A 15050-nucleotide genomic window follows, 5' to 3' on the forward strand; every position below is an offset into this window, starting at 1 on the left:
ATAGCAAGTCAAACGTGCCTAAATCTCTTTAAAAAAACTTAAGTAAGCCACTGACCAGGTCACACAGGGTCTCTGGGCTGGCACTGGCTGTGGGGCCGTCCTGGGCCCTGCACTCTGTCTGGCGGCACGTGGCCTCCATGAGGTCCAGCGGCACCCGGGCACCGCTGAGACTCAGGACGGCAGCTCTGACGTGCAGCCCCAGAGGCCTTGCACGGCAACTTCGGCACAGTGGTCACCCGCTCCAGGTGGAGGCGGGAGTCAGCTGTGAAGAACAGGGCCTGACACAGACCACAGGGTGGCAGAGACCGCTCCAGCCCTGCAAGCCCCACAGTGCCAGCCTCCAGAGGCTTTCTCAGAACACCCACCATGGGGGCTTTCCTAAGGCAACAGGGAAACATGCCACTTTACAGGTGTTTCAACACAACGGCTACTGCTCCCTGACACAGAAACGAAGCTCCTTTACCCCTGGAGGGGCCGTGCGCCTGCACCAAGAGCAGCGCCAGTCAACCTCTTCGCCCACAAGCAGGGTCAACTCCTCCACTCGGCACCCACCGCCCTCCCCACAGCCCTGCTTTTCCAGGGCTTCCTTCTTCTTGAGTGCAGGACACCCCACCTCTGCCCAAGCATCGCAGGACAGGCAGGCGCGGGGAGAGCGGAGGGCGCAGGGGGCCATGCAGGACCAGCTCTCAGACCAGTGTGCGCTGCGTGTTTACCCAGCAGCCGCCCTCAGGCTGTGCAGCTGAGCTGAAGAGACCGCGGCCTGTACCAAACCCCAGCTGGACCTAAAGAAAGATTTCCTGATCAAGATCATCAGTCTCCAGACTGAGTCCAGGAACTGTTTTTCAGGATGGTTCATGGCGCAGTCCTGCCTGGATGTCATCCAGTGAACTCCGAGGCCCCTTCCCCACCGTCAGTCTTTGCAGGACTTCAGAGCAGTTAGCCAGGCACAAGGAGGACAAAGGAACCCCCATGCATCGAGCCCAGCTCCCACCTCAGGGTGCCTGCCGGGGTGATGGCCAGATCGGGAGAACACACAGGGCAGTGCAGTCACCAAACGACATGTGTCCAGATGAATCCACTCGCTTGCTGCTGCCTCCAGCAAAGTCTACCCTACCCCAACCCTCACAGTGTCACCAACCCAGTACCTCCTGCTGCTCTGGACACAGATGTGCCCACAGCAAAGCCCCTGCAGCCCATCCTTGTTGACAAATCCTCATCAGAAAGAAAGAAGAAGAAAATTCTTTTTTAGAAGGACACAAGGCACTAGTCAACACAGAACAAAGTATCATACCTATCAATTGCATCCTTAGATATCAGACCCATTAACATGTCCCGTAAACAAAATAGTGACCACACGGCATCACAATGATGAGGACCCCCCACGTGGAAACAGCACTGATGACCTGGTCATGTACTCGCTGTGACAACCACCAAAAATTCACATGTCCACCAGACTGCAGCGTCCTCTGCTCACACTCCTGTAGTAAGCAGATGCACTCTGAAAGGGTGGGGTCCACCATGCTACACGTGTGAATGGATATTCCCAAACCATCCCAATTAAAAACGCTGTACACACACACTCACACATTCCAAAGGAACAGGAAAAGGTACTCAATTTTGGAATTCATACTTGAGATTAGTTAGGAGAGACCGTCTCCTTTAGAGAAAAGGACAGGAGACAAAATGAGTGGAAAAGAAAAGTCAGAATATTCCACCAGGTTGGCAAATATCCCTCCAGCTCAGGAAGCAGGAAGCAAACCAGGCAGGTGGCAGGACAGGACGGGGCCTGTACACCCCAACTTAGTGACGGGAACACCAACCCCGTGGCCAGGAGGCCTCTGAACAATAAATGGGATGAGCGACACCAATCACAGTCACAGATCTGAGAGGAGCCCTGGGCCAGGGCAGGGGGGCCTGCAGAGCCCAGCGGGCACAGGCCCGCCCAGGGCCACCCCACCTGCCCTGCAGCCCCTCCACTTCTGAGGGGCTCCTTCTCCCTGACCAGAAAGGACCTCCTCCCTCACTACTGACTCTCACCCGTGGCCACAGAAGGTGCCTCAAAGCAAAGGTCAGGGCTGTTAAATGCCACTGCAACTAGCTTCCACAGTGCTTCAAAATTCCAGGCTTCGGCGCAGAAGTCGCAGTGAGAGCACACAGCGGAAGAGGCCTGGGGGAGGCTGGGGCGGGGTAGGGGGAGAGGACACTCACCATCTCGTCCAGGGCGTAGCGCAAGAGGCCGTGCTCGTAGAGGATGAAGAACCGGCGCTGCCATTTCTGCAACGGAACACACAGGAGTTGGGAGGGTTCTGGCCTGCCTCCTCATGCGGAGTCCCTGCACCTGACAGGCCTGCCGCTAAGGCCCGCTGGCAGCACAGCTTCCAATGCTGGGGCCGCGGGGGTGGAAGAGCAGGGCCTCGTCAGCCAGGACTGGGCCAGCGAGAGGCCGCAACCACCCAGCAAGTCTCCAGTTACTGAGGCTGAAAAAGCCGCCTGGTCTGTTTCAATTTGCGAGCTCCTCCTGAGCAGGAGTCATGCCCGGATCAACTTTCTCTATCCCTCATGTACCCAGCACAGAGCTTATTACACAATACGTGTGAATTCATAATTTGTTGAACTACCTGACCTGATTATGGGATAACCTGAGAATTGCTAGGCACTGATTCCCCACTTTTGAAAAATCTGGAAAAGTGATATAAAAGGGTTGTTCCAGTGAGCCACAGGGAGTGTAAGGAAGGGGAAAGTGAGCCAGGCTCCAAGATTCACTGAGCAAGAGAGAAGTAACAAAAATCAAAACTGAGGAGGGGCAACCAGTGGGAACAGTTCTGATATCTAGGGAGGGACTGACCAGAAAAAGGGGCCCCTCTCTGCCCTCTACCCAAAGGCCAGGCCACCGGGGCTGATGGAGGTCCAATAGCACTGACGTGGGGAATAGAGAGGCCCTTCATTTGAATGTGTGGCGGCAGGGGGCATGTCTAGAACGTGAGACTGTTGGTCCCCAAATCTCAGAGCTCGTCATGAAGACCCATGATCTATCTTCAACATTTCCACAAGTCCAACAAAATTCATACTTCTGCTGGCAATAAGGCCACAAGAATGAACTAAAAAAAAAGAATGAACTAAAATATTATGGCTCTTTGCTTTGGACCAGAATTATATCATTTATAATAATGATTTTCCCATCAGAAGCTGGAAATGGCAATTCTATGTGAACTAAATACAAAACAGGAGAAAGGGCTGCCCCCCAGTTACTGTAGCCACTGAACACAGTAGCCCCCGTGGTCTTCACAGGGCACTCACATGGCCTTGCAAGAGGGCCTGCACCCTTCCCGAGAAATATTCCCAAGGCTTCTGATGGTTGTTTTTAAAATGAAAAACCCATTCCAGAGGAAGCTTGAAGACCCCAGATACAAGGCATGTTCTACGGGTACCACAGCCCCATCCCAGAGACACTCAGGATGGGGCAGCAGAGACCCAGTGGCAGGGAAGAGGCCCTCAGGGATCAGGGGCTGGCAGGGGTGGGTGGCAGTTCCCAGAGGAGCATGCATGGAAGAGGAAAGCGAGCTTTAACTGGAGCCAAATCCAAGGGGATCCCCGACAAAGGAATAAGCACTGACTGGGGTGCTGCTGGTCTGACATCTCCCTGCTCCTCTCAGACCTGCTTGAGCAGCAGCCTGTGTTCCGCAGGACCCGCCCCCCAGGGGCTGGGTGCCCAGCAGAGATGGGACAGAAGCCAAGTGGGCCCTGGAGGCCGCCTCCCTTCATTCGTGCTCATCTGCTGAGCCCCCAGCTGGGGAGGAAAGGAGGGGAAGATGGGGCTGGAGGAGCAGGACGCCAGCACTGAAGGAACTGGGAGCCTAAAGAGCAGAATTCAAACATGTGCTGAAATGCCCTCTGACCTTTTCCATGTAACTGTTTCTAGAGCTGACCCACAGAACAGGTAGCGTTCTTCTGAATGAAGGGCAAGGTGCAACTATGTGTAATCAGGCTGTTCCTGTGGGCTCTGCAAGCTCACTGAGTAAGGGTTTCCTGTGGCTCCTACCATCTTAGGACCCACAGCTCACCTCCCTCCTCCCATGGTCCATCTGCCTCAGAGGGCCCTCTCTGGTGAGTCCTCCCCCAAGAATTCACTCTGAAGTCCTTACCCGAGACCGGTGCACTGGGTTGTCGAAGTCCGTCCCATCTGGAGCCAGGAGCAGCCAGCCGCCGTAAATGGGCTTTGCCTAGAGGAGAGAAGGAGGGCCGGTCATCAGTGACCTTGGACAGGTTCAACGGGCAAGCTAATGCCAAGCTGACAAGTGCCCGCTGGAAGAGAATCCACCTCCGCTCCACGCCCTCCATGCATGCGCCCACTCCCAGCAGGAGACACACTGGGGAGCAAGAGGCTCCAGCAGGCCTGGAGCACCTGGTATGGAGACAGGAAAATGAAACCTAGCTGGAGTCTGGACAAATGGAGAATAGAAGACTCCTAAGAGCAGACACCACCCTGCAAGTTCCTGATCAACCCACCAGGGTCACTTTCTTCATCACCACGTGAGTACCAGGCACCAGGGATAGCCTGTGATCAGCATGGCCAAAGGCCCTCATCCTGAGGGTACAAAGCCTGGGAGCAGAGACACTGCTTCAGCCATCACCACAAGCACTGGCCAGAGAATCATCAACTCACCGGTTGCATGACCTTGGGCTGAAAACCTTCCCAGTTTCTATCTTCATATGCAAAAGGTGTGTGTAACAATAATTGTATCTGCACCTCACAAATCTTATGTGAGGACTGATGAAACACAGCCCAGCACAGGAAAGAAAATGGCAAGGAAAAAAAAAAAAGAAAATGGCAAGACCGCTGGGAAAACAGTCTGGCCGTTCCTCAAAAGGTTACACTTAGAATCCCTATGGCTCAGAATTCCACTCCTAGGTGTACACATACTGAAGAAAACTGAAAGCAAGTGCTCAAGTAAAAACCTGGATGTGAATGTTCACAGCAGGACTATTCAACAATTGCCAAAAGGTAGGGACAACCCCAGTGTCCATCAGCAGATGGATGCAAAATTTGGCCCATGCATTCAACGAAACGGCATTCAGTGATAAAAAAGGCATGAAGTGCTGACACGTTCGTTGCAACATGGCTGAACCTTAAAGACCTTATGCTAAGTGAAGAAGAGACACAAATGACCGCAAGTTACATGATTCCACTTGTATGAAAGGTCCAGAATAAGGAAATCCACAGAAAGAGGAGGCAGATGAGTGGCTGCCAGGATGTCGAGGGAGCAGGAAATGGGGAGTGGCTGATAACAGGTGTGGGGTTTCTTTGGGGGTGATGAAAATGCTCTGGAATTAGATAGTGGGGTTATTTGCATGAACTTGTGAGTATGCTAAAAATTACTAAATTGTATGCTTTAAAAGGGCTTCCCTGATGGCTCTGTCAATGAAATAACAGAGAATTCTTCTGTCAAGAGAATTCTTGACAGAAGAATTCTGTCAATGCAGGAGACCAGTTCGATCCCTGGTCCGGGAAGATCCCTTAGAGAAGGAAATGGCAACCCACTCCATATTCTTGCCTGGAGAACCCCATGGACAGAGGAGCCTGGCAGGCTGCAGTCCATGGGGTCACAAAAGAGTTGGACACAACTTAGCAACTGAACAACAAATGCTTTAAAAAACTGAATTTTATGATATGTCAATTATCTCAAAAATTGTATAAGAGGGGTTAAAAAAAAAAACCCGAGTACAGTGTCTGGCCTAAAAAGCCTTAATAAATGATGGCTAGTTTTGTATTTCTTACATCCAAAGAGTGCCCCCTCCCCCGAAACCCTGGCAGTAGGAGTTCAACAGGAGTTAAAGGATGAAGACAGACACTCAGACTCCACCTCCCTTTTTGGCCACACCAGACCTGAAAAAGGGCGGCTGAGGCACAATCAGCAAAACAAATCAAAACCCAAACCCTCTGCCTGCTGTTTACACACAGACTATCCCTGGGAGAGGCTTAGGGTCCTCTTAGCATGCGCTTTACTCAACATTTCCAAACTGGAAGGCCCTGTCACATCACCTCATTTTGAAAAGCTGTAGAATCTGTGACTCGCAGAGGGCAGAACACTTGCCCGAGGTCACAGAGCATGTGGGGTGAGCATGTCTAGGCTCCCACAGGGCCTTGAGACCCAGGAAAAGCACTGGCTTCTCCCCGTGAACAGAAAGAGGGGTTTCGGGCATGGGGTATGGAGTAGGCCGAAGGAAGGAAGCAAGACTGACTTTGATGAAACATGGGAGTAGGTGCTGGCAGGGAACCAGGAGTTAGAGGGACATGGCCCAGAAGGACCATGGAGTATGTGGGATGACATACTGCCTGGGAAAGCAGAAGCAAAGAGAACAGAGGTCTGTTTTCTCAGCAAGAACCAGAGGCACCCAGCCATCCCCCAGGCAGACAAGCACACTCGGTCTCTCTCTGCCCCACTTGGAGATGCACACACAGGACAGAGGGGTTGGCACTGGAGAATGACCCCTTGTACCCCAGCCAGGTGACTCCCCACCATGGCCACGGGGCCTGCAGGTCTCTGACCTGTGACATCAGGAGGTTAGAGCCCAAGGCCTTGTCTCCTCAGTTTCTGTCTGGCTTCAATCACATACCACCCTCCTCTTTTCTGGCTCCAGGGCTTTGGGGTGACCACATTGTCAGCTACACCTACCTGTCCTTTCCTCAAAAGGGCAGTGAGAGACATGGGCTTGGCCAGGTCCCTCAGAATTTGGCCTGAAAGCAGCATCATTATTCACTCAACAAACACCTCCTCGGCGAGCCTACCAGCACCCACCTCATCTGGTGTGACTTCCTTATACGAATCACCCCAAAGCAGACCCCACCCAGGTGAGTAGGTCGTCCTGAAAGGTGTGAAGGCTGGGCCAGTGGAGGACATGGGGCAAGAGACAAGGCCTCCAGCAGCCCGGGAAGTGGGCAGTGTTCTGCAGGAGCGTTTATCAAGGCAAACCCTACTGACAAAGGGCAGAGGGGGTTGCCCAAGACAGAGGGGGCGGACGGGCTGCGGGGGGTGATGGCTACAGGGTATAGCGTTCCTTTTGGGGAGGATGAAAGCATTCTAAAACTGACTGTGATAATAGTTGCACATCTCTGGGAATACATTAAATCACTGAACTGCACAGTTTAAATAAGTCAACTATATATGGTAGGTTAGTTTCATCTCAATATTAAGTTATTAAAAAAAAAATCATTTACCAAGGCCTATGTCAGGCAGTGGGAAAACAGAGATAAATAAGAAACTGCTCTCCCTCCATGGGTTCACAGTCCACAGCAAGCAAACAGGGAACAAATGACTTGTGAGGAGGCAGTGGTCAGGGAGGGGAGCACTGATGATCATGGGCACCGCTGAAGCAAAGACAGAGGCAGGAGCCCGTTCACCAATGGGGTTGGTTCGGCTGCCACCCTCCCTCAACTCGTCAGCGCTTCTCACTGAGGGCTCCAGATCAGGAACCCCTTCCACAAGCCTGGAAAGCCACACCCAGGGACACACGCTCTGAGCCTCCTGCTCCTCAGGGAACCTCAAGCTAGACATGTCCACCTGTCTTCAGTCCACAAGAAGGGTGCCCCAGACATGCAGCTGCTGCCCCCACTATTTCTCAAAGGGTCTAAAGATGGCAACAGCCAACCCAGCCATGCCAGGGAGTCCAGAAGCGCCCCACACAGCCTCTGTCCCCACAGAGGAGGTTTACAAGCCACAAGCCAGAGGTTTGTAGGGCAGCATCCCTCCCGTTCTCACCTCACCTCCCCTGGGAGCCCCCAATGACCTGACATACAGACTCTGGTGACCCCAAAGGCAGCTGGCACAGGAAGTGGGCTCTAGAAACTCCTAGTGGCCCGTAGTTTTGTTGCTATTTTCTGCTTGGGTGACTGGGGTTTACTTTAAGGGGCAGGGGGACAGGAGAAGCAGGTAATTCTTCTTGATACTGAGGGCCCAATGGATGGGACTTTGGAGTTCTGCTTCAAGCAGGCCACTGGGAAGAAGCCCACTGGTCCAGTCCCTATGCAAAAGTCACCATCTGGGACCACCTGTTGGGCCTCTCTCCCTTCCATTAAACTCAGCCCTGCTTCACACACCAATAAACCAGAGGCTGCACTTCCGCTGACCTCTGCAAAGAGGCTGCTTGCTGGTGGCTGGGGCATCCTCCTCAGCCCAAAGCCCTTTCGAAAATGCTCACTTGACATTTCTGCTTCGAGATGAGGTGGATGTAACGTCCCTATGCCTCCCACTAAGCACAACTAAAAGCCTGGACACTGCATGTTAGACAAACCTAAGGAGACTTGAAAAGCAGGAGAGAAGACTGCAGAGGGGCTGGGTACTCAGGAGTCGAGGCACCACTGGGAGCTGTGCAGCCTGGGTTTCTTTTGGCCTCACTGTCCCAGATTGGGGTCTGGAGGAGAGGCCATATGGAAGCACCAAGAGGCACAGACAGAAAAAGCCCCAGAAAAGGCTCTCCCTAGTCAAAGAACCAGGGAAGGGATGACTTGGCAAAACAGAGAACTCTTACAGAGTAATCAGCCTACCCCAGCCGGACAGAAAAGACACCGCCACACTCCCACCCTCCCCCAGCAGAGGCCAGACTTCCAGAGACTTCCTACTCAGTAGGGCGAGGTGTTGGGACAGCAGGCAGGGGCCTGGGACTGCCCTGCCCACCCAGCAGTAAAGGTCCCCTCCCCCTCCCTGATATCCGAGGAGGACACCTGAGGGGCTGCACCCCGCCCCCTATGGCAGCAACCACGCACCTCCTGCCTCAAGTGTCCACGGAGCCCAGTGAGGAGCCAGACTCCTACCTCCACCGAGAGGCAGGAGGCAGCAGCCCTGCTTCCCCTGCTGGGCAGTGCTAGAAAAACCCGACTGAAAGAGAAAGGTCAAACACAGCCCAAAGTCACCGAGCATGACACAAAACTGTCCAGGGTGAAAAATCACCATGATACCAAGAACCAGGAAGGTCGATGCCAACACCAGGTGTCAGGCGTGTCGGAATTATCTGATGGAGGTTTAAAGCTGCCGTGCTACATGGTTCAACAAGAAATTATGAACATGCTTGGAATACATGAAAACACGAGAGCCTGAGCAAAGAAACAGAAGCTGTAAAAGCCAGGTGAAAATTCTGAAACTGAAAAATATAATAACTAAATCAAAAGCTCAATGGATGGGCTCAAAAAGCAGAAAGATGGGAACAATGGAATGAATCAGGGAGCTGGAAAACAAAAGAACAGAATTGCAGAGACAACACAGAGAAGGCAGACTGAAGAATGAGAGAACAGAGTCTTAGGGAACCTGCGGGGCTGCAACAAGAGATTCAACTGTGTCATCAGCATCCCGGAAGGAGAGAACGATTAAAATACTAGGACTTCCCTGGTGGTCCAGCAGCTAAGATTCTGAGCTCCCAATGCAGGGGGCCCAGGTTTGATACCTGGTCAGGGAACTAGATCCCACATGCCGCACCAACAAAGATCGAAGATCCCACGTGCTGCAACTAAGACTCGGCACAGCAAAACAAATATTTTCTAAAAGTACTACTTACAATCATTGAAAAAAAAAAAAATGAAATATTAGACTTCCCTGCTGGTTCAGTAGATAAGAACCCACCTGCCAATGCAGGAAACATGAGTTTGATACCTGGTCTGGGAAGATTCCACATGCCACAGGGCAACTAAGACCACACTCCACAACTACTGAGTCCACGTGCTGCAACTGCACACCCAGAGCCGGTGCTCTGCAACAAGAGAAGCCACCGTAATGAGAAGCCCAAGCACTGCAAGGAACAGTAGCCCCTGCTCGCCGCAACTGGAGAAAGCCAGGGCACAGCACTGAAGACCCAGTGCAGCCATAAATAAGTAAACAAACATCCAACTACAACATAACCTAGGAATCACATTCCTGGGCATTTATTCCAGAGAAATAAAAGCTTACACTTCACAAAAACTGTACATGAGTGGTTACTGTCTCTTTATTTGTAAAGGCCAAGAAAAACCTGGAAGCAATGCAGATGTCCTTCAGCGAATGAGTGGTTAATCCGTGTACACCATGGAATACTAATGAGCAATTAAAAGGAAGCAACTGGTGACATACACAACTTGGATGAGTCTCCAGAGAATTAGGGTGAGTGGAAAAGTCAACCCTGAGGTTACGTGATGTACAATTCCACTGACAAAACATGGCTGAAATGTGGAATTTCTAGACATGGAGACAGACTTGCAGCTGCCAGGAGTTAAGGAGGCAGCAGAGGTAAAATATGAAAATATGAAAGAGAATAACCTACAACCTAGATTACTGTACCCGGCAAGGATCTCATTCAGATATGAAGGAGAATTCAAAAGCTTTACAGACAAGCAAAAGCTGAGAGAATTCAGCACCACCAAACCAGCTCTTCAACAAATGCTAAAGGATCTTCTCTAGACAGGAAATGCAAAAAGGTTGTATAAACGTGAACCCAAAACAACAAAGTAAATGGCAACGGGACCACACCTATCAATAATTACCTTAAATGTAAATGGGTTGAATGCCCCAACCAAAAGACAAAGATTGGCTGAATGGATACAAAAACAAGACCCCTATATATGCTGTCTACAAGAGACCCACCTCAAAGCAAGAGACACAGACTAAAAGTGAAGGGCTGGAAAAAAATATTTCACGCAAACGGAGACCAAAAGAAAGCAGGAGTCACAATACTCATATCAGATAAAATAGACTTTCAAATAAAGGATGTGAAAAGAGACAAAGAAGGACACTACATAATGATCAAAGGATTAATGCAAGAAGAAGATATAACAATTATAAATATATATGCACCCAACATAGGAGCACCGCAATATGTACGGCAAACACTAACGAGTCTGAAAGAGGAAATTAATACTAACACAATAATAGTGGGAGACTTTAATACCCCACTCACAACTATGGATAGATCAACTAAACAAAAAATTAACAAGGAAACACAAACCTTGAATGACACAATGGACCAGCTAGACCTAATTGATATCTATAGGACATTTCACCCCAAAACAATCAACTTCACCTTTTTCTCAAGTGCACACGGAACCTTCTCCACAACAGATCACATCCTGGGCCATAAATCTGGTCTTGAAAAATTCAAAAAAATTGAAATCATTCCAGTCATCTTTTCTGACCACAGTGCAGTAAGATTAGATCTCAATTACAGGAAAAAAATTGTTAAAAATTCAAACATATGGAGGCTAAATAACATGCTTCTGAATAACCAACAAATCATAGAAGAAATCAAAAAAGAAATCAAAATATGCATAGAAATGAATGAAAATGAAAACACAACCCAAAACCTATGGGATACTGTAAAAGCAGTGCTAAGGGGAAGGTTCATAGCATTACAGGCTCACATCAAGAAACAAGAAAAAAGCCAAATAAATAACCTAACTCTACACCTAAAGCAATTAGAGAAGGAAGAAATGAAGAACCCCAGGGTTAGCAGAAGGAAAGAAATCTTAAAAATTAGGGCAGAAATAAATGCAAAAGAAACTAAAGAGACCATAGCAAAAATCAACAAAGCTAAAAGCTGGTTTTTTGAAAAAATAAACAAAATTGACAAACCATTAGCAAGACTCATTAAGAAACAAAGAGAGAAGAACCAAATTAACAAAATTAGAAATGAAAATGGAGAGATCACAACAGACAACACTGAAATACAAAGGATCATAAGAGACTACTACCAGCAGCTCTATGCCAATAAAATGGACAACTTGGATGAAATGGACAAATTCTTAGAAAAGTATAACCTTCCAAAACTGAACCAGGAAGAAATAGAAGATCTTAACAGACCCATCACAAGCAAGGAAATCGAAACTGTAATCAAAAATCTTCCAGCAAACAAAAGCCCAGGACCAGATGGCTTCACAGCTGAATTCTACCAAAAATTTAGAGAAGAGCTAACACCTATCTTACTCAAACTCTTCCAGAAAATTGAAGAGGAAGGTAAACTTCCAAACTCATTCTATGAGGCCACCATCACCCTAATTCCAAAACCAGACAAAGATGCCACAAAAAAAGAAAACTACAGGCCAATATCACTGATGAACATAGATGCAAAAATCCTTAACAAAATTCTAGCAAACAGAATCCAACAACATATTAAAAAAATCATACACCACGACCAAGTGGGCTTTATCCCAGGAATGCAAGGATTCTTTAATATCCGCAAATCAATCAATGTAATACACCACATTAGCAAATTGAAAGATAAAAACCATATGATTATCTCAATAGATGCAGAGAAAGCCTTTGACAAAATTCAACACCCATTCATGATTAAAACTCTCCAGAAAGCAGGAATAGAAGGAACATACCTCAACATAATAAAAGCTATATATGACAAACCCACAGCAAGTATCACCCTCAATGGTGAAAAATTGAAAGCATTTCCCCTGAAATCAGGAACAAGACAAGGATGCCCACTCTCACCACTACTATTCAACATAGTGTTGGAAGTTTTGGCCACAGCAATCAGAGCAGAAAAAGAAGTAAAAGGAATCCAGATAGGAAAAGAAGAAGTGAAACTCTCGCTGTTTGCAGATGACATGATCCTCTACATAGAAAACCATAAAGACTCTTCCAGAAAATTACTAATCAATGAATATAGTAAAGTTGCAGGATATAAAATTAACACACAAAAATCCCTTGCATTCCTATATACTAACAATGAAAAAACAGAAAGAGAAATTAAGGAAACAATACCATTCACCATTGCAACAAAAAGAATAAAATACTTAGGAATATATCTACCTAAAGAAACAAAAGACCTATACATAGAAAACTATAAAACACTGATGAAAGAAATCAAAGAGGACACAAACAGATGGAGAAACATACCATGCTCATGGATTGGAAGAATCAATATTGTCAAAATGGCTATTCTACCCAAAGCAATCTATAGATTCAATGCAATCCCTATCAAGCTACCAACGGTATTTTTCACAGAACTAGAACAAATAATTTCACAATTTGTATGGAAATACAAAAAACCTCGAATAGCCAAAGTAATCTTGAGAAAGAAGAATGGAACTGGAGGAATCAACCTGCCTGACTTCAGACTATACTACAAAGCCACAGTCATCAAGACAGTATGGTACTGGCACAAAGACAGAAATATAGATGAATGGAACAGAATAGAAAGCCCAGAGATAAATCCACGAACTTATGGACACCTTATCTTTGACAAAGGAGGCAAGGATATACAATGGAAAAAAGACAACCTCTTTAACAAGTGGTGCTGGGAAAGCTGGTCAACCACTTGTAAAAGAATGAAACTAGAACACTTTCTAACACCATACACAAAAATAAACTCAAAATGGATTAAAGATCTAAATGTAAGACCAGAAACTATAAAACTCCTAGAGGAGAACATAGGCAAAACACTCTCCAACATAAACCACAGCAAGATCCTCTATGACCCACCTCCCAGAATATTGGAAATAAAAGCAAAAATAAACAAATGGGACCTAATGAAACTTAAAAGCTTTTGCACAACAAAGGAAACTATAAGTAAGGTGAAAAGACAGCCCTCAGATTGGGAGAAAATAATAGCAAATGAAGAAACAGACAAAGGATTAATCTCAAAAATATACAAGCAACTCTTGAAGCTCAATTCCAGAAAAATAAATGACCCAATCAAAAAATGGGCCAAAGAACTAAACAGACATTTCTCCAAAGAAGACATACAGATGGCTAACAAACACAAAAAAGATGCTCAACATCACTCATTATCAGAGAAATGCAAATCAAAACCACAATGAGGTACCATTACACGCCAGTCAGGATGGCTGCTATCCAAAAGTCTACAAGCAATAAATGCTGGAGAGGGTGTGGAGAAAAGGGAACCCTCTTACACTGTTGGTGGGAATGCAAACTAGTACAGCCACCATGGAGAACAGTGTGGAGATTTCTTAAAAAACTGGAAATAGAACTGCCATATGACCCAGCAATCCCACTTCTGGGCATACACACTGAGGAAACCAGATCTGAAAGAGACACGTGCACCCCAATGTTCATCGCAGCACTGTTTATAATAGCCAGGACATGGAAGCAACCTAGATGCCCATCAGCAGATGAATGGATAAGGAAACTGTGGTACATATACACCATGGAATATTACTCAGCCGTTAAAAAGAATTCATTTGAATCAGTTCTAATGAGATGGATGAAACTGGAGCCCATTATACAGAGTGAAGTAAGCCAGAAAGATAAAGAACATTACAGCATACTAACACATATATATGGAATTTAGAAAGATGGTAACGACAACCCTATATGCAAAACAGAAAAAGAGACACAGAAGTACAGAACAGACTTTTGAACTCTGTGGGAGAAGGTGAGGGTGGGATGTTGCGAAAGAACAGCATGTATATTATCTATGGTGAAACAGGTCACCAGCCCAGGTGGGATGCATGAGACAAGTGCTCGGGCCTGGTGCACTGGGAAGACCCAGAGGAATCGGGTGGAGAGGGAGGTGGGAGGGGGGATCGGGATGGGGAATACGTGTAAATCTATTGCTGATTCATGTCAATGTATGACAAAACCCACTGAAAAAATAAATTAATTAATTAAAAAAAAAAAAAAGAGGACAGGAGGACTGTGACAATGTCCTGTAATGTTATTAATATAAGATGCAGCCACTGGGGGAAACTGGGTAAAGAATACACAGGATCTCTCTGGATTGTATCTTACAACTGCATGCAAAACTATAATGATCTCAAAATAAAAACTTTAATTAAAAAATAATAAAAAACCAAAAACCTATTACTTTAGGAAACTCGTTCCACACACACAGGCATATGCCTTCCGGAGGAGGACCCACTGCAACCCAAGAGCAAAGAGGCTTAGCCATGAAGGCTTCTGCAGTCCACAGGGGCCAGCCCCAGGCCAAGCAGCCTGCCATAGCCTCAGCTGCACTGCGTGAGCTCACTGGCCTGGCCACCAGCTTCTCCTGAAGCCACAGGCACACGCAGTTTCTGAAGGGTGCAGACTGGACCACGAGAGCTTCTTCATCCCCTCCCCCTA

General features: G+C 47.6%; 1 protein-coding gene across 9 annotated transcripts in view; it reads right to left on the reverse strand.

Annotated features, from left to right (window-relative positions):
* LOC122694827 (myosin phosphatase Rho interacting protein) overlaps positions 1-15050 on the reverse strand; it is a 94904-nt gene that overhangs the window by 63407 nt on the left and 16447 nt on the right. For all 9 annotated transcript variants that reach the window (XM_043904087.1, XM_043904083.1, XM_043904082.1 and 6 more), the window contains exons 2-3: positions 4143-4220; positions 2209-2274 (exon numbers count right to left, since the gene is read on the reverse strand). In XM_043904087.1, the coding sequence (XP_043760022.1) occupies positions 2209-2274; positions 4143-4220 (144 nt within the window). The remainder of the gene's footprint in view (positions 1-2208; positions 2275-4142; positions 4221-15050) is intronic.

This window comes from Cervus elaphus, chromosome 5 (assembly GCF_910594005.1).
Source record: "Cervus elaphus chromosome 5, mCerEla1.1, whole genome shotgun sequence".
Taxonomy (NCBI): domain Eukaryota; kingdom Metazoa; phylum Chordata; class Mammalia; order Artiodactyla; family Cervidae; genus Cervus; species Cervus elaphus.